General features: G+C 46.2%; 1 protein-coding gene across 15 annotated transcripts in view; it reads left to right on the forward strand.

Moving 5' to 3' along the window:
- Window positions 1–20,227, forward strand: part of ZFHX3 (zinc finger homeobox 3) — a 340,568-nt gene extending 320,341 nt beyond the window's left edge. For all 15 annotated transcript variants that reach the window (XM_079989142.1, XM_079989141.1, XM_079989138.1 and 12 more), the window contains 2 exons: window positions 374–5,887; window positions 14,743–20,227. In XM_079989142.1, coding sequence (XP_079845268.1) covers window positions 374–5,887; window positions 14,743–16,325 — 7,097 coding nt within the window. In that variant the 3' untranslated portion in view covers window positions 16,326–20,227. The remainder of the gene's footprint in view (window positions 1–373; window positions 5,888–14,742) is intronic.
- Window positions 20,228–21,330: the final 1,103 nt, after the last annotated feature.

Genomic DNA, 21,330 nt, shown 5'->3' on the forward strand with positions numbered 1-21,330 from the left:
ATCACTAGGTGTTACATTCTGCCAGTTTGGTGCCATGCATTATAAAACGCTGTTGAAGAAGCACCACACATTCATAGTGTGTGCATAAAGGCAGCAGAAGTGGGTGAGGCCTGAGCTTTGAGTGGGAAGAGAGAGGTTCATGTGAAGGCAGAGCCAAGACGGAGGATAGTGTGAAGGAGAGCATCTTGTTCTTCTGGTGAGAAAGGGAGAAGGTTGGGGTGCTCACCCTTGATCCATCTGAGAAGAGTCTGGTGAGAGGTCCCAACATGTCCAGATGAATAGCATATAGCTGTTGACTCCTTAAATAGCCCAGAGGATGTGTCTATGGCTGACAAGGGCTCTCATGGTCTCCTCTTTGTTTCTTTCTCCACAGAGACTTCAGAGGACTTAGGCAAAGGCCTGCTGCTGCCTTCTGAGAACACAGGGGAGCGTGGGGCAGAACCAAAGCCTGCTCCGCCTGACCAGGCCTCTGCCAGGGATGATGCTGGATTTCTGTGCTGGAAGAAGGGCTGCAGCCAGGTGTTCAAAAGCTCCACTGCCCTGCAAGCGCATTTCAATGAGGTCCACACTAAGCGGCCCCAGTTGCCTGTCTCTGACCGTCACGTTTACAAATACCGCTGCAACCAATGCAGCCTGGCCTTCAAAACAATCGAGAAGCTCCAGCTGCACTCCCAGTACCATGTCATCCGGGCAGCTACTATGTGTTGCCTTTGCCAACGCAGCTTCCGCACTTTTCAAGCCCTCAAGAAGCACCTGGAGACAAGTCACCTGGAACTGAGTGAAGCTGACATCCAGCAACTGTACGGTGGGCTTCTGGTCAACGGGGACCTCCTGGCCATGGGTGACCCTTCGCTGGCTGAAGACCATACTGTCATAGTAGAGGAAGACAAAGAGGAGGAGAGTGACCTAGAGGACAAGCAAAGTCCCACAGGAAGTGACTCTGGGTCTGTACAGGAAGACTCTGGCTCAGAACCAAAACGAGCTCTCCCCTTCCGAAAGGGCCCAAACTTCACCATGGAGAAGTTCCTGGACCCATCCCGCCCATACAAGTGCACAGTTTGCAAAGAATCCTTCACACAGAAAAACATCCTTTTGGTCCACTACAATTCAGTCTCTCACCTGCACAAGCTGAAACGAGCCCTCCAAGAGTCCACCTCTGGCCAGCCGGAGCCCACCAGCAGCCCCGACAACAAGCCCTTCAAGTGCAGCACTTGCAGCGTGGCCTATAGCCAGAGCTCCACCTTAGAGATCCACATGCGGTCCGTCCTACATCAGACCAAGGCACGAGCTGCCAAACTGGAGGCTGCAGGGGGTAGCAGTGGCAGCAGCAACAGCAATGGAGCTGCTGGTGGCAGTGGTGGCAGCAGCAGCAGCGTCTCTCTGGGCTCTTCCACACCCAGCCCCATCAGCACAACCACCACCACCTCCTTTGCCATGACAAACACAAGCACTGCCAGCACAGCTCCCGTCTCTAGCCTGCTCAGCCAGGTCTCTTGCGAGAGCACTGGGATCCCTTCTCTCAGCAACCCCATCAGTACCAGCTCCACCCTGGCAACTGCTGCAAGCCCCTCTGAGCCCAAAGAGGTGAACCGTAAGAAACTGGCTGACATGATTGCTTCGCGGCAGCAACAGCAGCAACAGCAGCAGCAGCAGCATCAAGCGCATACCTTGGCGCAGGCACAGGCGCAAGTACAGGCACAGCTCCAGCAAGAGCTCCAGCAACAAGCTGCTCTCATCCAGTCACAGCTCTTCAACCCTGCTCTCCTGCCCCACTTCCCAATGACCACAGAGACCCTCCTCCAGCTCCAGCAGCAGCAGCACCTTCTCTTTCCCTTCTACATTCCCAGTGCCGAGTTCCAGCTGAACCCCGAAGTGAGCTTGCCTGTGACCAGCGGCACGCTGACACTGACTGGGACTGGACCTAGCCTTCTGGATGACTTGAAGGTGCAGCTCCCCCAGCCAGGCCACCCACCACTCCTGCAGCAGCCACCACAGCAGCAGCTGCCTCAAGGTCAGCTGTCACAGCCGCCTCATTGTGTTCTCCTCCAGCAGAGCCAACACTCAGAGAAGAAGAGCAAGACTTTTGGGAAGGAAAAGGAAGTCCAAAGGGAACAGGAGAGCTTTGAAAAGGGGGATGGCACCTCTATCTCTAAAGACCTCCTGCCTGACACCCTGAAGTCCAAAGACAAGCCAGAGTCGGCAGGGACAGGATCGGGCCCTGCAGAACCTTCTATGTTTCCTCCTCGTATCGCATCAGATGCACGTGGGAATGCCACAAAAGCCTTGCTGGAAAACTTTGGTTTTGAGTTGGTCATTCAATACAATGAGAACAAGCAGAAGGTGCAGAAGAAAGCTGGGAAGACAGAGCAGGGTGACAACTTGGAAAAGTTGGAATGTGAGTCATGTGGGAAATTCTTCTCCAACGTCCTCATCCTGAAGAGCCACCAAGAACATGTCCACCAGCATTACTTCCCCTTCAAGCAGCTGGAAAAGTTTGCCAAGCAGTACCGTGAACACTACGACAAGCTGTACCCACTGCGGCCTCAAACTCCAGAGCCGCCCCCTCCCCCGCCGCCACCGCCCCCTCCACCTCTTCCTCCTCCTCTGCCTGCTCCACCTCCACAGCAGCCTTCTACACCTACCATTCCTGCTTCGGCTCCATCCATTACATCTCCCACCATTACACCAGCCCAACCATCGCTGCCCCTCACTCAACTTTCCATGCCTATGGAGCTGCCCATCTTCTCTCCCCTGATGATGCAGACCATGCCTTTGCAAACCTTGCCTGCCCAGTTGCCGCCGCAGCTTGGCCCCGTGGATGCTTTGCCTGCAGACCTGGCCCAGCTGTACCAACACCAGCTCAACCCAGGCCTTCTGCAGCAGCAGCAGCAGAACAAGAGGCCACGCACGCGGATCACAGATGACCAGCTCCGGGTCTTGAGGCAATATTTTGATATCAACAATTCCCCAAGCGAGGAGCAGATCAAGGAGATGGCAGACAAGTCTGGACTGCCACAGAAGGTGATCAAGCACTGGTTTCGGAACACACTCTTCAAAGAGCGCCAGCGCAACAAGGACTCCCCATACAACTTCAGCAATCCTCCAATTACCAGCCTGGAGGACCTGAAGGTAGATTCTCGACCACCCTCTCCAGAGCCTCAAAAGCATGAATACTGGGGAAGCAAGAGGTCTTCCAGGACTCGCTTTACTGACTACCAACTCCGAGTGCTGCAGGATTTCTTTGATGCCAATGCTTACCCCAAGGATGATGAATTCGAGCAGCTCTCGAATTTGCTCAACCTTCCAACCCGTGTGATAGTGGTATGGTTTCAGAATGCTCGCCAGAAGGCCAGGAAAAACTATGAGAATCAGGGGGAAGGGAAGGATGGAGAGCGACGGGAGCTGACAAATGACAGGTACATCCGGACAAGCAACTTGAATTACCAGTGCAAGAAGTGCAGCCTTGTCTTCCAGCGCATCTTTGACCTGATCAAACATCAGAAAAAGCTGTGCTACAAGGATGAGGATGAAGACGGGCAGGATGACAGTCAGAACGAGGATTCCATGGATGCAGCAGAGCTGCTGACCCCAACCAGTTCCTCCTGCAGCACCCCAATGCCTTCCCAGGCCTACAGCACCCCCACGTCTTCTGCAAACACAGCCTGCTCTTCCTCAGCTTTCCTACCACAGCTCACTGCTGAAGCAGACGATGACTTCTCCATCTATAGTTCTAAAGCAGAAGCTACAGACGAAAAACCAAAGCAACCTGAACCTCCAAGTACGCAGCAAAACCAAACTCCAGAGAAGCAAATGCAACCAAAGCAGGAGGTGCAGCAGCAGCAGCAGGACCCAGGCGAGCCAAAGGCCAGTTCAGCACACCCAAAGGCCTCCCCACCCACCCCACAGCAATCAGTCCAGCCTCCTCCACAGTCTGTGCTGCCACAGTCCAGTCCTAGCCCCTCACAACTCTCTCACCTACACCTCAAGCCCCTTCACACATCCACCCCTCAACAGCTGGCCAACATACCTCCTCAGCTCATCCCCTACCAATGTGACCAGTGCAAACTGGCATTTCCCTCCTTTGAGCATTGGCAAGAGCATCAGCAGCTCCACTTCTTGAGTGCCCAGAACCAGTTTATCCACCCCCAGTTTCTGGACAGGACTTTGGATATGCCTTTCATGCTCTTTGACCCCAGCAACCCCCTCCTGGCCAGTCAGCTGCTGTCTGGGACGCTCCCCCAGCTGCCCATGAGCTCAGCCACTTCACCCTCCACACCAACATCCACCATGAGCACACTGAAGAGAAAGTTGGAGGAGAAAGCCAGTGCAAGTCCTGGCGAGAATGACAGCAGCACTGGCGGGGAGGAGCCCCAGAGGGACAAGCGTCTCCGAACAACCATCACCCCAGAACAGCTGGAAATTCTCTACCAGAAATACTTACTTGATTCCAACCCTACCAGAAAGATGCTCGACCACATTGCTCACGAGGTAGGCTTGAAAAAACGTGTGGTGCAGGTTTGGTTCCAGAACACTCGGGCCCGGGAGCGGAAGGGGCAGTTCCGGGCAGTGGGGCCTGCCCAGGCCCACAGGCGGTGCCCTTTTTGCCGGGCCCTCTTCAAAGCCAAAACAGCCCTGGAAGCACACATCCGATCGCGGCACTGGCATGAAGCCAAGCGGGCAGGGTACAACTTGACCTTGTCAGCCATGCTTTTAGATTGTGATGGAGGGCTCCAGATGAAGGGAGACCTCTTTGATGGAGCAAGCTTTGCTCACCTGCCCCTCACCAGCAGCGATAGCCAGGGCATTCCGCTCTCCCCAGTGAGCAAGTCTCTGGAGCTCTCTCCTCGAACTCTGCTGAGCCCCTCCTCCATTAAAGTAGAAGGGATAGAGGACTTTGAGAGCCCCTCTATGTCCTCTGTCAATCTGAGCTTTGACCACACCAAGCTGGACAACGATGACTGTTCCTCTGTCAACACAGCCATCACAGACACCACCACGGGGGATGAAGGCAATGCAGACAATGACAGTGCCACGGGGATCACCACTGAAGCCAAATGCACCTCAGGGCCAGGTGAGGGCCTGACCAAGGCTGCCATGATCGCAATGTCAGAGTATGAAGACAGACTGTCTTCTGGCCTTGTCAGCCCAGCTCCCAGTTACTACAGCAAAGAGTATGACAATGAAGGTACTGTGGACTACAGTGAGACCTCCAGCCTGGCAGACCCTTGCTCACCCAGCCCTGGCACAAGTGGCTCAGCGGGCAAGTCTGGAGATAGCGGGGATCGGCCAGGACAGAAGCGCTTCCGGACACAAATGACGAACCTCCAGCTGAAGGTCCTAAAGTCCTGCTTTAATGACTACAGGACTCCAACCATGCTGGAATGTGAGGTCCTGGGCAATGATATTGGGCTGCCAAAGAGAGTTGTTCAGGTCTGGTTCCAGAATGCTCGGGCCAAGGAGAAGAAGGCCAAGCTCAGTATGGCCAAGCATTTTGGCATTAACCAAGCAAGTTATGAGGGACCCAAAACAGAGTGCACTTTGTGTGGTGTCAAGTACAGTGCCCGCTTGTCTGTACGTGACCATATCTTCTCTCAGCAGCACATTTCCAAAGTGAAGGACACCATCGGAAGCCAGCTGGACAAAGAGAAGGAGTACTTTGACCCAGCGACTGTCCGTCAGTTGATGGCGCAGCAGGAGCTGGACCGGATCAAGAAGGCCAATGAAGTTCTCGGCCTGGCTGCTCAGCAGCAAGGCATGTTTGACAGCCCCCCTCTGCAGGCTTTGAACCTTCCTTCCACCTACCCAGCAGCACTTCAGGGCATCCCTCCTGTCCTCTTGCCGGGCCTCAACAGCCCATCCTTGCCTGGCTTCACTCCCTCAAACACAGGTGAGTTTCCACTGCATTCCCCCCACCACTTCTTTGGTACATGTCCTGGGGAGGAGGGATTTTGATGCACTGTGAGCCTCACAGGGTCCCTGAAGGAATTTCTGGGTTGCTACTAGCAAAAATGGCCTTCCTCAGATCCACTTTCTGACTGACCTCGTGCACAAGTGCTCAGCATGCAGTGGCAAGGTTCCTGTTTCAGGTGGATGGTTCTTGGTTGCTTGAGAACCAGTCACCACTGTCATCAGGGGTCGAGGAAGCAATATAGGCTCCTTCCTCCCTCCAAGTCCCAAAGCCAACTCTATTTTGTTTTTGTTTTTATTCTTATTCTGCTCTTGGACCCTGCTGGTAGCCCAGAACTCTGACAACGTAACGTAAGCATTAACAATGAAGTTTATAGTTAGATCCAACAGCAATAAATATAATTCACAACACCAATTTGATTAAGTTCAAAATGTCATTTAATCGTCTGGAGGCCGCTCCTCATGCAGTAACTACAGAGGGGAGAAAAAAGGGCTAGAGCTTCCAGTTAGCAGAAAAAAAAGGCACACGGCCTTCCTGTGACAACCCTTCATGTCCCTCCTGCAGAGCAAGAACTGGCCTCCATGCCTTGAGCACCTTGACCATTGCTCATTTGTTGGCTCTCATGCAGGCATTTCCAAGGCCCCTGTTTGGCCTCTCCTGTTTAGTGGGCGCTTCTCTTACCACAGTGGGATGTTAATCATCATGATTTCTCACAACCAGCTTTTCTGCAACCTGAATTTGTTTGTTCATTTTCTAAACTACTTTACATCACATTTGCTCCCAGTGTGGTTTACAAATAGAATGCCTCAGCGTTAAAAGTATGAAATATAATACAAAATTGAAATCCCAGCAATATCATACAGCAGATGGGCATAATGCAGTTTCAGCTGGTCCATACTGAACCACCCCCAAGGCCTGGATGAAGAAGTACATCTTCAGCTGGTGCTGATGAACCAGATAGGGCCTCAGGGGGAAGGGGACTCCATAGCCAGGGTGCCACTGCAGAGAAGTCCTACCACGATTCACTGAATCATGGGCTGCTTAGCAACAGGACTGCCAACAGGGCCTCCCTTGCAGGCTGGTATAAGGACAGATGCTCCTTCTAGCATTGAAGTCTCAATTCATTTAGAGCTTTATAAATTAACTTGGACACCTTGAATTGGGCTTTGTAACCTACAGGTGACTAGCGCAGATCCTTGCAGAACTGATGCTCTGTAGTTGCAATTAATTCTACCACTTAGCACTGAAGTGCCACTTTTTGCACTACAGGGGCAATTCAGACTTTCAGGGTCTGCCTGGGACTCTCCCATCAGAAGGCAGACAAAGGGGGTTGTTTTGTGAAAGCACCTCAACGTTGAATTCTCTTCCTGCAAAGCTAGCATGCCAGAGGGAAGGCTGTGCTGGAATTCAGCTTCCTGGTGTGCTGGACTGCATATAAAGCTGCTTTGTGCACTCAGGCCATTGGTCCATCTAGTCCCCTGCTTTTATCTCTGGCTGCTATGTCAAAAGCAGACATAGAGGCCTTTCCCAGACATATTAGCTGAGATCACCACCAACTTGGATGGCTTTAAAAAGAGGATTAGACACATTAATACAGGAGGAGGAGAAAGTTATCAATGAACACTACCCTACCAACCAACCTTCCTGAGGATGGGAGCTTTCTTGGCAGTCCCTTAGAATTGCTGGATGCCCCCCCCCCCACACACACACCCTAAGTGTGTGTGTGTGTGTGTGTGTGTGTAGTTTGCATTTTTAATACGGAGACAAAAAAGACATTCCACATCCTCTTTCCTCCACTCCCCCAATTTGTACAGCTTTCATATCAATCCCTACATACAACTAAATATCTGGTGACTCCCCTTCCACCCTTTCCCTGGTTTCTTTATTTTCTATTAAGTCACGTATTCCAAATTTTTAATCTTCGAATTTCTTCCTCTGTTAAATTCTATTAACTCCTATTCTGCTGGATTTACTCAAGACCTGCTAAGTTAGTTATTTGTTTATACTGGTCCTTATATTCTTTATCCTCCTTTTCTTTTACCTTACTTGTTATGCCGGCCAATTCAGCATATTCAGGCATTGTAAACCACCACTCTTCCCTGGTGGGTACCGTACCCATTTTCTACTTTTGTGCCAATAAGATTCTGGCCACAGTGGTGGCATATAATATTTTTGTTGTTGTTGTTGTTTTTAGGGACTTCTCTTGTTACCATTCCCAAAAAGAATGTCTCGAGCTTTTTTGGGAAGGTTCTTTACAATATCTTTTTTAATTCATTGTAAATTACTTCCCAGAATTCCTTGATTACTCTACAGGACTACCACATGTAGAAAAAGAATCCCTCTACTTCATTGCATTTCCAACATTTACCGTTTTCTTTTTTAAACATTTCCGCTAGTTTGGCAGGTGTTAAATACCATTTGTGGGTCATTTTCATCATATTTTCCTTTAATGCGTAACATGCCATAAAATTCGTATTTACTGTCTATAAATTCTCCCACAGCTCATAATCAATGTTATAACCCACATCCTATGCCTGCTTAATCATACTTGATTTCACAAATTCCTCTTTTGTATCCTACTCTAGCAGCAGTTTGTACATTTTTCTATAATACTTTCACTTTCATATCTAATAAATCCCTTGTGAATTGGGGATTTTCGTTCTGCAAATCCAGTGTTTTTATCGATCTTAAACAGTTTGTTTATCTGATGTTTCTGTAACCTATCTGTTAGTAAAAAAATTTAAGTCCTCGGGATTTTTCAACCTTGGTTCCTGTCCAGAAAGATCTAAGATTTCTTTATATGTTAACCATTGTTTGTCCATATTTGTTCTTTTCTTGCAGTGGCTTCAGTCAGGGATATCCATATTGGTGTTTTCTTTTCTAATAGATTTCTGTACTTTTCCCATACTCTGTATATATATTTTTCTGATCACATGATTTTTATAAATTTTAGCCTTCCCATGCCATAGGCAGGCATCCCACCCAAATTGTATACCATGTCCTTCCAAATTTAAACCTCTGATGTTTTCCAACAATATCCAATCTTTTATCCACCATAAACATGATGCCTCAAAGTAGATTTGGAAGTCTGGTAGAGCGAAGCCTCCTCTTCCGTTCATATCAATCATGACTTTGTGTTTTATTCTGGGCTTTCTTCCCTGCCAGATAAACCTTGATATATTTTTCTGCCACTCTTTGAAGCATCTAGGGTTGTTAATTATTGGGATATTTTGAAATAAGAGTAGCATTTTTGAAAGGACATTCATTTTAATAGCCAAAATCCTGCCAGTAACAATATTTTCATTCTTTTCCATATTTCCAAATTTCTCTTTATTTATTTCCAAACCCTTACATAGTTATCTTGATAAATATTATAGTTGTTCATTGTTAACCAGATCCCCAAATATTAATTTTTTTTCTCTACTTTTCACCCATACATGATTTCTGTATCGCTTTTTGCTTGATTGTCCATATTTTTAACCATCATCTTGGTTTTTCCTTTATTTAATTTGAAACCAGCTAGTTTTCCAAATCTGTCTCTCTCATCTATCACTTCTGGTATGCACTCACTCGGATGTTGTAAAGTTAATACTAAGTCATCCACAAATACTTTTAATTTATAGTTTTGCTGTCCCACTTTTATTCCAAGTATTCTATCGTTTTTCCTTATATTTTATGCCAAAACTTCTAATATTAATATGAATAGGAGCGGAGACAATGGGCAGCCCTTCCTCGTCCCTTTGTGTATCTTACATTTTTCTGAAATATTATTTACTATAATATTTGCTGTTTAGTCTTTATAGATTGATTTTATACCCTTTAGAAAGGTTTTGCCAAATCCCATCTTTTCCTGTAACTTTGTCATAAATAGCCAGGAGACGTTATTGAAAGCCTGCTTTTCATTATGGACTTTTCAGTATTCCAAAACATTTATAATGTTCCTAACATTTTCTTTCATTTGTCTACCATGAAGAAAACCCTTCTGGGCTTCATGTATCAAATTTCTTAGAGTCATTTTAAATCTATTTACCAATATCAACGTAAAATGTTGGTAATCGTTATTTAATAATTATATCGGTCTATAATCTTTAGGTTCCATTAGGTCTTCATCATATTTTGGTATCAGAGTTATATATGCTTCTTTTCAGGACTCTGGTATCCTTCTTGTCTCCAGTACCTTATTCATAATATCTTTGAGTGGAAGCGTTAGCTCCTCTTGAAATTTCTTATATCCTGCTGACAGACCATCTGGCCCTGGGGATTTTCCTGTCTTAATTTGGCTTAGTACCCTTTGCATTTCCATCATTGATATTGGAGTATTTAAAATCTTTGCATTTTCTTCTGATATTTTGTCCAGTTTACATTCTTCCAAATGCTTCTCAATCAGTTCTGAGCTTTCTTGTTCTTTCTTATAAAGATCTACGTAGAATTTAACAAATCCGTGTCATCTCTTTTTGATTGGTTGTGGGGGTTCCATTTTTTTAGCAGACCATTGATTATCCTTTTTTCTTTTTCTTTCTTCAATTGCCAAGCTAATAACTTCCCTGGTTTATTTGCCAATTCAAATCTTTTTTGTTTTATCACTTTAATTTTCCTTTCTGTAATTAATTAGCATAGAGTGTTGTGCTAATATTTTAATTCTTTGTAATAGCTCTTTCTTACCTGGTTTTTTACTAAGCTCTTTCTTTTTTTTGTTAGTTCCTTTAATACCTCTTGGATCTTTGCCTCTCTTATTTCTTTTTGATGTGCATTTTGTTGGATCATGTATCCCCTCATGACCGCCTTACCTGCATCCCACATCACATTCGCATCTACCCCTTTATTAAGATTGAATTCAAAATATTCTTTTAGAATCTTTTCCCCTTTGGTTACAATTTCTGAATTGTTTAATAATTCCTCATTTATTCTCCATCTGTAACCATTTTGTTTCTCCCTTAATATCTTTACTGATATCAAATTGTGGTCTGAGATCATTCTTGGGTGTATCTCCACCTTTTTCACCCTCATCCCCAAATCTTTGGAGACCCACACTACAGTGGTACCTCGGGTTAAGAACATAATTCTTTCTGGAGGTCCGTTCTTAACCTGTAACTGTTCTTAACCTAAGGTACCAATTTAGCTAATGGGGCCTCCCGCTGCTGCTGCACCACCACCATGCGATTTCTGTTCTCATCCTGAAGCAAAGTTCTTAATCTGAGGTACTATTTTTGGGTTAGTGGAGTCTGTAACCTGAAGCATCTGTAACCTGAAGTGTCTGTAACCCAAGGTACCACTGTATATCTATTCTACTTGATGAATTTTGAGAACTTGAATGAAATTTTTATTCGTGTTCTGTTGGATGTTTAAATCTCCATAAGTCTATTAGGTCCATGTTTTTTATCATATCAAAAACGGAATTTGACAGTTTCCCTTCCTTGGATCTTGTTTCTCGATTTGCCCTATCATATTCCTGAGATGTGAACCCATTCAGGTCCCCCATTATTATTATTTTTCCATCATATAATTCAAATAGACTTTCCTCTGGTTTTTAAAAAATAAATATAGAAGATTCATTTCTGTTCATTTGGGGCATATATTTCCACAATTATCCAACTCTTCCCTTCCACATTGACCTCCACCACTATTATTCTACCTTCTTCATCCCACTGTTTAGGCTCTAACTTTGGACAACTCCTAAATGGTGGGCCTCTGTCCCCTGCAGAGGAGCATCTTCATTGCACAGCTTTTGCCATAAGGTGAAGATGTACCTTTTTCACCCTAGTTAAAAGTATTTTGTTCTGTGGGACCCACCTCATTTACTGAATTTATATTGCTCTCTTCAATTTGGAACAGTTTTATATGGTCTGTCATTGTAATGTCTTTATCTGCTTTTATAAGGATAATAGAAATAGATGGTCTTTGGCCTGATCCAGCAGGCTTTCCTTACATTCTTTAACAGGAACTGCCTGTGGGACCCTCTGCTTTGCCAATGAGCAATGGCCCTTCCCCTAGTTTTGCACATGGGGCCCCTTAAACCGAGAGAGCCTTTTGAAGAGGTCTGGATAGCTCTGGACAGTTGGCATTTGGCAATTTGTAGCAGGATAGGTACTTCTGCTTCTAGTCATGGCTGCTGCAGGTGCTCTCTTCCTTCTTCCCCTAACTTGCCCAGAAAAGGTGTTCTAATGGGCCCACCCCTCCCATCATCAGCTTTCCCAGAACATAGCTGGAAAAGGCAATAGTTCAAAACCAGACATTGTCATGGGACATATTCCATCCTTCCCTAAGAGCCCTCCAGCAGCTCTCCCCGTTCCTTCTCCGCACTCCCTTGTACCCACAATGAGCAAGAGGAAAACATCACAACTTATTTATACATTGTGTGTGGACTTGTCCTTTTGACCTACTCACAAAACAGGATATAACTTTGCATACGATTTGCCTATACTTAAGTGTCATATACAAATTTGTGTCCTCTTTTGCAGGTGAACCACCACCACCCCACAAGTAAATAGGTATGAGTAACAGAAAATCAGCAGATGAGGCTTCTTCCATAATTTGCTTCCTTACTAGAAAAGGCTTGATCTGTTGAATTTCTGCCTACCACACAGCTGTTAAAAGTACAAGACCCTATTGCCAGTACTAAACTATGCAAAGAACTCCAGTTTATTGAGCGATAAACCAGTTATATTCTTGTAGTTTGGGGCAGGGAATCCTCTCCTAGCCGGTGAGCCAGATTCTTATTTCTCCGTGCATTAAATTTGACAGGTGGATGGAGCTGCCCACCTGTCCATCACCTGACATCACAATGACATCAGGTGACACTGTTTTTTATTTCAGCACTGGCTATTTGAAAACTCTTTTACAAACAGCCACACATTGCTCTTTGAATATCCAGAAATATGAGGTTCAAAGAGCAGTGCTGGGAGGGAGAAAATTTGCTGCTAAATTGGAGATCCCTCACACACATGGTGGAAGCCATTTCCCCCTTCTGAAGCATGACATGCTCCCACTGCAGATCAGCTGATGGATCATGAGAGTGTACTTTTCTCCAGCAAAGGAAAATTGGGAGCTCACTTTAATCTCCCAGTTGTACCTTCGAATCTCTGCCCGTACCTGCTTCATACCTGATAGCATGTATGGCATCAAGTGTTGGGCAGGTGAGCACTGATTATCATTACCCAAAGCATCCTTGCAGGCCAAGTGGGGAGACTTAGCTGGCCAACATTAGCCCGCAGGCTAGAGGTTCCCCACTTTCTGTGGGTTAGGTTGCAGTACAACATTCAGTGCAAAACTAAGTGTGATATTTCAGATGGCGGAGGGGAGAGGTGGTCAAAATTGGCTGAGGGTTTACAGTGGCATGTTTAGATAGAGTCAATATTAAATTATTTAAAAGCAACCAGTGCATTCTAGGAGCATTTGTTATTATTCATTTATACCTTCTAGTAATTGCAGCAATGTTCAAATGGCTTCTTTTTTCTTTATTTTTTAACAAAGGGGGCATGAGCCTTGGAAATGAAGCTGCCATTAATTTATATTAGCAGCAACTATCCACCCACAATAATCCCCCTACCCCCCTTCCCCCATCCCATGTTGAACAATGAACTTTACAACCCTACCCCACAACTGGATTCTCCCCAAAAATAATCCCAATCCAGCACACACAAAAACTGTTTAACCCTGAACTACACCATAGGATTGAGATCTATTTCTCTCTCTCAGCCTCTGCTCTAGCAAAATTAACATAGCAACTCTCAGCTACTAATGTAACCCATGCTTTCTTCACCACAATATTAAGATGGATTTTATTTGCACTTGTGTTTGCATTAACCCAGTAATTTTTTTAATGTAAACAAGCAGAATAGGCAACATTTCTGCATTTTTTAAAAAAAGCTGAGTTAGAAAGAGCATGAATTTCTGCCTTTTTGCTCTTTGGTGGCCATGCTATTGCCCAGTCACAGCTGGATTTTTCAGTTATTTTCTCTGGACAAGAATCACTTCTCTACTAGGGAAGATGAAAACATAGTTTCAAAATGAACCAAAAAGTCCCTTCCAAATGAACCTGGCAGTCCTTCTCCATTTCCTGAATCTACAGAAAATCTAGTGTGACACAGGTACCAAAGAAGGCTAAAAAATGATTTCAGAATGATTCAGGAAGTCCCTCCAGAAGGGACTTCCTGGGTCATTTTTAAATTTTATTTTTGGTCTTCTGTTGGGCTTGTGTGACTCTGAATATCTCTATATCTCTATACTGATTTCACTCATTAGCTAAAATCACTGAAAAACAGGAGCAGGTTCATGTTTCACAAAACTATTGCTTGAGATGATGCCTCATAATTTTGCTTCATAATGTTCACTCTACATTTTTTATATTTAATGAATAGAATCGTAGAATTACAGAGTTGGAAGGGACCATGAGGGTCATCTAGTGCAGCCCCCTGCAGTGTAGGAATATTTCGCCCAACATGGGGCTCGAACCCATGACCCTGAGATTAATAGTCTCATGCTCTACCGACTGAGCTATCCCAGGAATACTAGTAGTCTGGGACCCATTGCTGCCTCTGGGCTTGGTACAGCAGTACTCTCTGTTCACACCCTTGGTGTCATGGCACAGCGCTCACTGAACTGCCCTCCTTTGGGATTTCTGCATAATCTGAGCCCTCTTCTCCAAAGGGGGAAGTAGCTTTTCTTCTGTACCACCACCACCACCAACACCAACAACAACAACAACTCCTCTCTTTCTCCAACCAGAGGCAAAATAAAGGCCTTTGCCTTTCTGGGTCCATTGTCCAGCTTAGGAACAGGCCTAGCTACCTGTCTTCCACCTAACTTTTACTTTCTTTCTATCCCTTTCTTTCTAGCTTTAACTTCTCCAAAACCCAACCTGATGGGTCTACCCGGCACAAGCATCCCCTCGCCTGGCCTTCCCACCTCTGGATTACCAAATAAACAACCTTCGGCCTCCCTGAGCTCCCCCACCCCAGCACAAGCCACAGCGGCCACGGTTCCACAGCCACCGCAGCCTCAGCCAGCGCCTCGGAAGGACAAAGAAAGTGAGAAGACAAAAGAGAAGGACAAAGCACCCAAGGGGGGGAAGGGGGATTCCCTGCTGGCACCCAAGAAGGACAAAGTGGAGGTGCCTGCCCCAGCTGCCCTCTCTGCCACGCTGCCTGCCATGGAGTACTCTGTGGACCCCACGCAGCTCCAGGCTCTGCAGGCAGCTCTGAACTCGGACCCCACAGCTTTGCTGACAAGCCAGTTCCTCCCCTACTTTGTCCCTGGTTTTTCTCCCTACTATGCCCCTCAGATCCCAGGGGCCTTACAGAGCGGGTACCTTCAGCCCATGTATGGCATGGAGGGGCTGTTCCCTTATAGCCCTGCACTGTCACAAGCCCTGCTCGGCTTGTCCCCTGGTTCCCTGTTGCAGCAGTACCAGCAATATCAACAGAGCCTGCAAGAAGCGTTGCAGCAACAGCAGCAGCAACAGCAGCAGCAGCAACAACAACAACAACAACAACAGAGGCAAGCGCAACAGCAGCAGCAGAAATTGCTGCAGCTGCAGCAGCAGCAGCCCAAAGGAAGCCAAACCCCAGTCCCCTCAGGGGCTGCTACCCCAGAAAAAGACCCTGCCAAAGAATCCCCCAAGCAAGAAGAGCAGAAGAATGCACCCCGCGAGGTGTCCCCCCACCTGCCCAAACCCCAAGAAGAGCCTGAAACGGAAAGCAACAGTGCCGTGGACTCCCTCTGTGACCCCTTCATCGTTCCAAAGGTGCAGTACAGGCTGGTCTGCCAGAAGTGCCAGGCAGGCTTCAGCACCCAGGAGGCAGCCACCGACCACCTGAAGTCCCTCTGCTTCTTCGGCCAGTCTGTGGTGAATCTGCAAGAGATGGTGCTTCATGTGCCCACGGGCGGCAGCAGCAAGGGCAACAGCTCGTACCAGTGTGTGGCGTGTGAGAGCACGGTGTGCGGGGATGAAGCCCTCCAGCAGCATCTCGAGTCTGCCTCGCACAAACATCGAACAATCCCAAGAGCAGCAAGAAACGCCAAAGAGCACCCCAGTCTATTACCTCACTCCGCCTGCCTCCCCGACCCTAGCACCGCATCTACCTCGCAGTCTGCCGCTCACTCAAATGACAGCCCCTCCCCCCCGTCCTCAGCTTCCCCCCACACCTCCAGAAAGTCTTGGCCTCAAGTGGTCCCCCAGGCTCCTCTGGGGAAGCCTCCTCCTCCTCCTCTCTCCTCATCTTCAACGGTTACCTCAAGTTCATGCAGCACCTCAGGGGTTCAGCCCTCGATGCCAACAGATGACTATTTGGAGGAGTCTGACTCGGATCTTAGCCAAAAGTCCAATGGACCGGCTAGCCCGGCGGAGAGGCCTGAGGAGCCAAGCTGCCCCAAGGACGGTGGTCTCACTAGCCTAGAAATGGACACCTTTAGATTGTAAGCTTTGAAGATGAACAATTTAAAAAAATGAATTAAAAAAAAATTAACAAACCAATTTCAAAAATAGACTAACTGCAATTCCAAAGCTTCTAACCAAAAAAAAGAAAAAGAAAAAAAGAAGAGAGAAGTGTGGGTTGTTTTCCCATATACCGATGCCGGCAGATTTTCCATTGCTTTCTTTTTGCATTTCAGCTGTGCTGTGTTGGTCTGGAAGGCCCAAGCCCCCTACCCCACCCTGGTTGCCTCTCCGGGGTCTTTCTGTCTGTCTGTGGAGCCCCAGCCCCCCCCCCTTTGAGAGCACAGCAGAGGCCGGCATAACTGTATGGGAAAGCAGACCACCTTGTTACCGTTTTAAATTTCTTGCTATCTTAGCATTCAAATACCAATGGCTTGCTAAAAGGAAAAAAAAAAGAAATGTAACGTCTTTTTATTCTCAGGTCAATCGCTCACACTTTGTTCGGTTTTCAGAATCATTGTTTTATATAAATATATATATATATAATTTCTTTTTTGGTTTTGATTTTTTTTCCAAGAAAAGGAATTTTTTTGTTAATTTAAAAATGGGCAGAAAGTCTTCAAGAGACAAACAATGTGAACTGTGTTAGCTTTCTGGGGATTTTAAGGGTAGCTTTTCTGCTGAAGCCAATTTCAAGGGGAAAAGTTCAGCACTCCCACTTTTCAGAAAAACAAACAAACCCAACAACACGCAAAGAGTGTTAAGGACTTGGAGCTTAAAAATAAGTTTTAAAACAACTGACTTTCTGTATTTATGATAGATATGACCATTTTTGGTGTTGAGTAGATTGTTGCATTGGAAATGAACTGAAGCAGTATGGTAGATTTAAAAGAAAAACCCCTTTTGTGTACATTTAGCTTTTGTATTGGTCCAGCTGACGGCTTCTCATTGGATGTTGTCTTGTTCATTCCTAGCCAGCTAGATTACAACCCATCGATTCGCTCGCCGAAGCTTCCCCTCCCCCTTTGTACCTTGACTCCCTTCTCCATCCTGTAATCTTCCACTTATGGTCACTGCCTTCATTTCTTAGAGGGCAGCTGCAGAATTATTTTATAAAAACTAAAGAAAAAATTCAAAGGGTTTCAAAGGGGGTCAGTAGGATCCCTTGCAGAATATTTTTGTTGGGGGTTCAAAACTTTTTAAGGTGTATACATGTCTGTTACCCTTGTGCACTTAACTCTGTCTTCTTCTTTTCTTTTTCTTCTTCTTTTGGCTTCCTTTCCTCATTTTGTAAATGCTTCAAAGGCTCCATTTTGGAACTGTAGGCCTTTGTTTCTCTTTGGGTAATTAGGGTGCACTTCTTCCTTTTTCCAAGGACTTTTTGTTATATATGTGTGTGTGTGCTTGTGCGTGTGTGTGCGCGCGTGCATGTGTGGGTGGGTTTTGTTTTGTTTTTCTGTTTTGTTTTTCTTTCCTCGAAAAGAAAATTCATGCTTTAAATAAAATCCAAAGACAAACCCTTTTCACCACTGGTGCAGAATGAGCAAAAAGGATTCTTTTGACTTGAGGATTTGTTTCTGATTACCGCCACAAGAATCAGTTTAAATAAAGGAACTCATAAAGAAAAACATGCATGTAGGTTGTTCTCTGTGCTTCTTCTGCAAGCAGAGGAGCAACCCTTCCTGCAATTGCAACAAACAACACGATGCTCCTGCGTTGTTAGGGTGGTGTCGCTGCTAGTGTCGTGTGAGCCCCAGAGGGGCAGGCAACAAAAAGCATTTGGGGCCTGGTGCAAATCTCTCTCTGCTCCTGGTGGCATCTTCTCTGGTCCGGACATTGAAAGGAAAACTTTGTGCTGCTACAATGTAGAGTTTGGAGACAAGCAGGCCTTGCATGGTCACTTCCTAGCCAAAGGTCAACATTCCCTTCTCCCTCCCTGCACCCACCCTCAATAGTGAAAGGCCTCCTCCTCTTCCTGACCATCTTCCTTGTGTTTCAAAAGGGAACTAGACTGTGAATGGGGGGAGGGGGAGGGAAGGGGCACTTCTTTCTCCTTCAGACTTCTCTTCCCTTCCTCCCTTCTCCCCAGCCCGCAAACTGTGGAAGCTGCCAGAGCCCCTGGGTGAGGCTGGTGTGTTCCATCCCAGAGAGGAAGGGCGGGTGGGCAGGCAGGCAGACTGACCAATGGACAGCAGCAGCGTCCTCCTCCTCCTCCTCCTCTCTCCTTCCCTCCCTAAGCCAGGACTCTTCATGCCTTTTTTGTCTTTAGCTTAATGGAAGACTCAACCTTGAACTGGTGTACATATTTCTGACTAGACTGATGCACAATGCAAGTTCCTTTTTTTAATTTTTTAAGTAGACCGTACTAAAAAGAGTACCATTGAATATTCCTGCCAGTATCCAATTGTAGCATAAGGTGTCAAAAGCGGACAAAATGTTGCTGTTTTCCCTTTTTACAAAGATCCTTGTATTTTTCCCTTGCTTGAGATGAACATTTTTTAAATTTTAAAGTTGTACAGTTTTTGTTTCCATTATTTTATCTTGTTTGTAATTCTATGAAAAATATATAGATATATATATATATTTTTTGCCATTTAACTTGTATGTTACTCTGTATCAAATAGAAGTTTTTTGTTTTGTTTTGGTTCTCTGTGTGGTATAAGTTGCCAGTTAAACACTAGCTTTACCTGTCAGGTTTGCGTGGTCTGCTTTGAAATCATTTTGTTTATTTCCCCTTCTCCCTCCCTCCCTCCCCCTTCCCCTGCCCCACTCCCGTAGATTAATCACACAGGGTGCAATCTTCCTCCTCCCACTCCAAATAGTGTTTCAGTGCATTTTCTGATAACTCTTCCTCTGTGTGGGGGGAGACTCTCCCAGTCTGATGAGAGACGTCTCTGTCCTAGAAGGGCAGAGCAGCCTCCCCTGCTGCCCCTCTCCTCTCTCCTGCTCCCACAGCCAACATGGAGTTCATAGAGCTCCCTGAGCCAAGCAGCCCCTCCAAGCCATCCTCTGCCTCCTCCCACCCTGCCATTTTGGGTTGTGTGGGTTGGCACTTGGGTTCTGCAGAAGCTCAGCAGGGAAGGAGGAGCAGCTGCACTAAGCAGCACCCAGAGTAGTGCTGGGAAGTGGGGGTGGGAATGAGGCCTCTGTGCCAGCCAGTATTTGATGCCTGGGCTGCAAAATCCTCCAGCCTCTTCTTTCCCATGGAACTGGCCTCTTACCTGAGCCTCCGTTCACACTGCAGAGATGTCATTTTGTTTTTAACAGCTCTCCCTTGATGCTGGAATTTAAGCCAAGTGATAGAACGGAAAACACAAGCATGGCATTATTGAGCAGAGTGTTCTGAAGAAGTGGAATGTTGCTGGCTCTGGTTCCAACCAAGACCGTGCCAGGTAGGCAGGCAGGTGATGACTGAGGTGCAGCAGGGCCCCTGTGCAGGCCAGCACAAAGGGTGGCAGTCTGGGACTCTCTTAAACAGAAGGAGAACATGAGATATTTGGTTGGATTGATGGCGCTGGAAATCCTGCCCACTGTGAAACACAAAGTTTTTGACTATTTTTCATTTGTTTGATTCGGGGGCGGGGGGTGGGGACAAGTCTGGATAAAACAGAAAGCATAAATGAGGTGAAGAGGTATATGAACAGCCTTTGCAATGTACAAAAACTAGAGCAAGTGAAACCAAAAATGATGTTCTTGGTGTTTTTCTATAATGTAGTCTTGTTAGCTTTTTTGTTACTGTAACAATGCTGATCTCGAACTGTACCAAAATACATGGAGACGGACAAAAACAGAAACCACACGGAACTCTTAAAAAAAAAGATTTTGTCACAAAACACTTTGTTGTCATAGTTAAGTTGATTGTAGATGGTAATTGAATATACTCCTTTGAAAATATTTCATCAAGTATGTTTCCTGCTCATTGTGATACATTAAAAAAATGAGCAAAAGCTCTTGTCTCTGCTGTCCCCGGGTATGTGTGAATGTGAGTGCCTGTCTGTCCTACGAAAGGGAGTACTTTTATGCGTGGGGGACAGAATGTGGGAAGAATGTCTGTGACAGCAAATCCCCTGGGTAAGTGCATGAGAGCTGCTGCCTCTTGTTCAAGTGTGTCTTAGCGCCCAGGCAGAGTGTGTGCTACAGTTCTGTGAAGCCTAAGTGGCTCTGCAGGAGGACTTTCTTATCGCTAATAGGTGACACAGTTTGGGGAAGGGTGGCATTAGCTCAGTTTCTTGCCTCTGGGAATTGAAGTGTTCCAAAATCAGAATTTCCCCAAGTGCCTAAGAAAGAACTCCCAGCCCTTCCGTTTCACAGATTACTTCAAGAGACTTAGGAGCATGCTGGGTGAAAGTGGAATGAGGGGACAGTGTCTCCATCTCCTCAAGTGCAAAGCAAAGAGGTAAGTGACTGATTTGCTGCCCCGTCTCTTTTGGCAGAGAGGGCTTAAGAGATGTGCAGGTTGGTAGCTGATGCTTGGCTGGTCTTATAGTATGGGAAAGCCCCATAGGCAGACCTCTGAGTTCTTTCCTATCTCAAAGCCTAGAATTGTCCAGCCACCGTAAGAAGATAGACACCTGTGCACCATTTTTTCTTGTTTTATGTATTTCATTAAATTTATATACCCCTTGATTTTAAGGGGAGGGAGAAACCTCAAAAGCATTGTTTTGCTGTATTACTATGGCCTGTAGGATAGCTCAGTCAGTAGAGCATGAGACTCTTAATCTCAGGGTCATGGGTTCAAGCCCCCTCCCCTTGCCCATTGGGCAAAAGGATTGCTGCATTGCAGGGGGTTGGGCTAGGTGACCCTCATGGTACCTTCCAACTCTACAATTCTTTTATTCTATTATTATTAAGAATAAGAACAACCTAAGAAGAGCTTGCTCAATCAAGCCAGTGGCCCTTCTAGTGCAGGATCCTGCTCTCACAGTGGCCAACCAGATGCCTATGAAAAGCCTACAAGCAGGACCCAAGCAAAAGAGCACTCACCCTTCCTGCAGTTTCCAGCAAGTGATACTGAGAAACGTACTGCCTCTGACCATCAAGGCAGAGCATC

This window comes from Podarcis cretensis (assembly GCF_951804945.1).
Source record: "Podarcis cretensis genome assembly, chromosome: 8".
Classification (NCBI taxonomy): domain Eukaryota; kingdom Metazoa; phylum Chordata; class Lepidosauria; order Squamata; family Lacertidae; genus Podarcis; species Podarcis cretensis.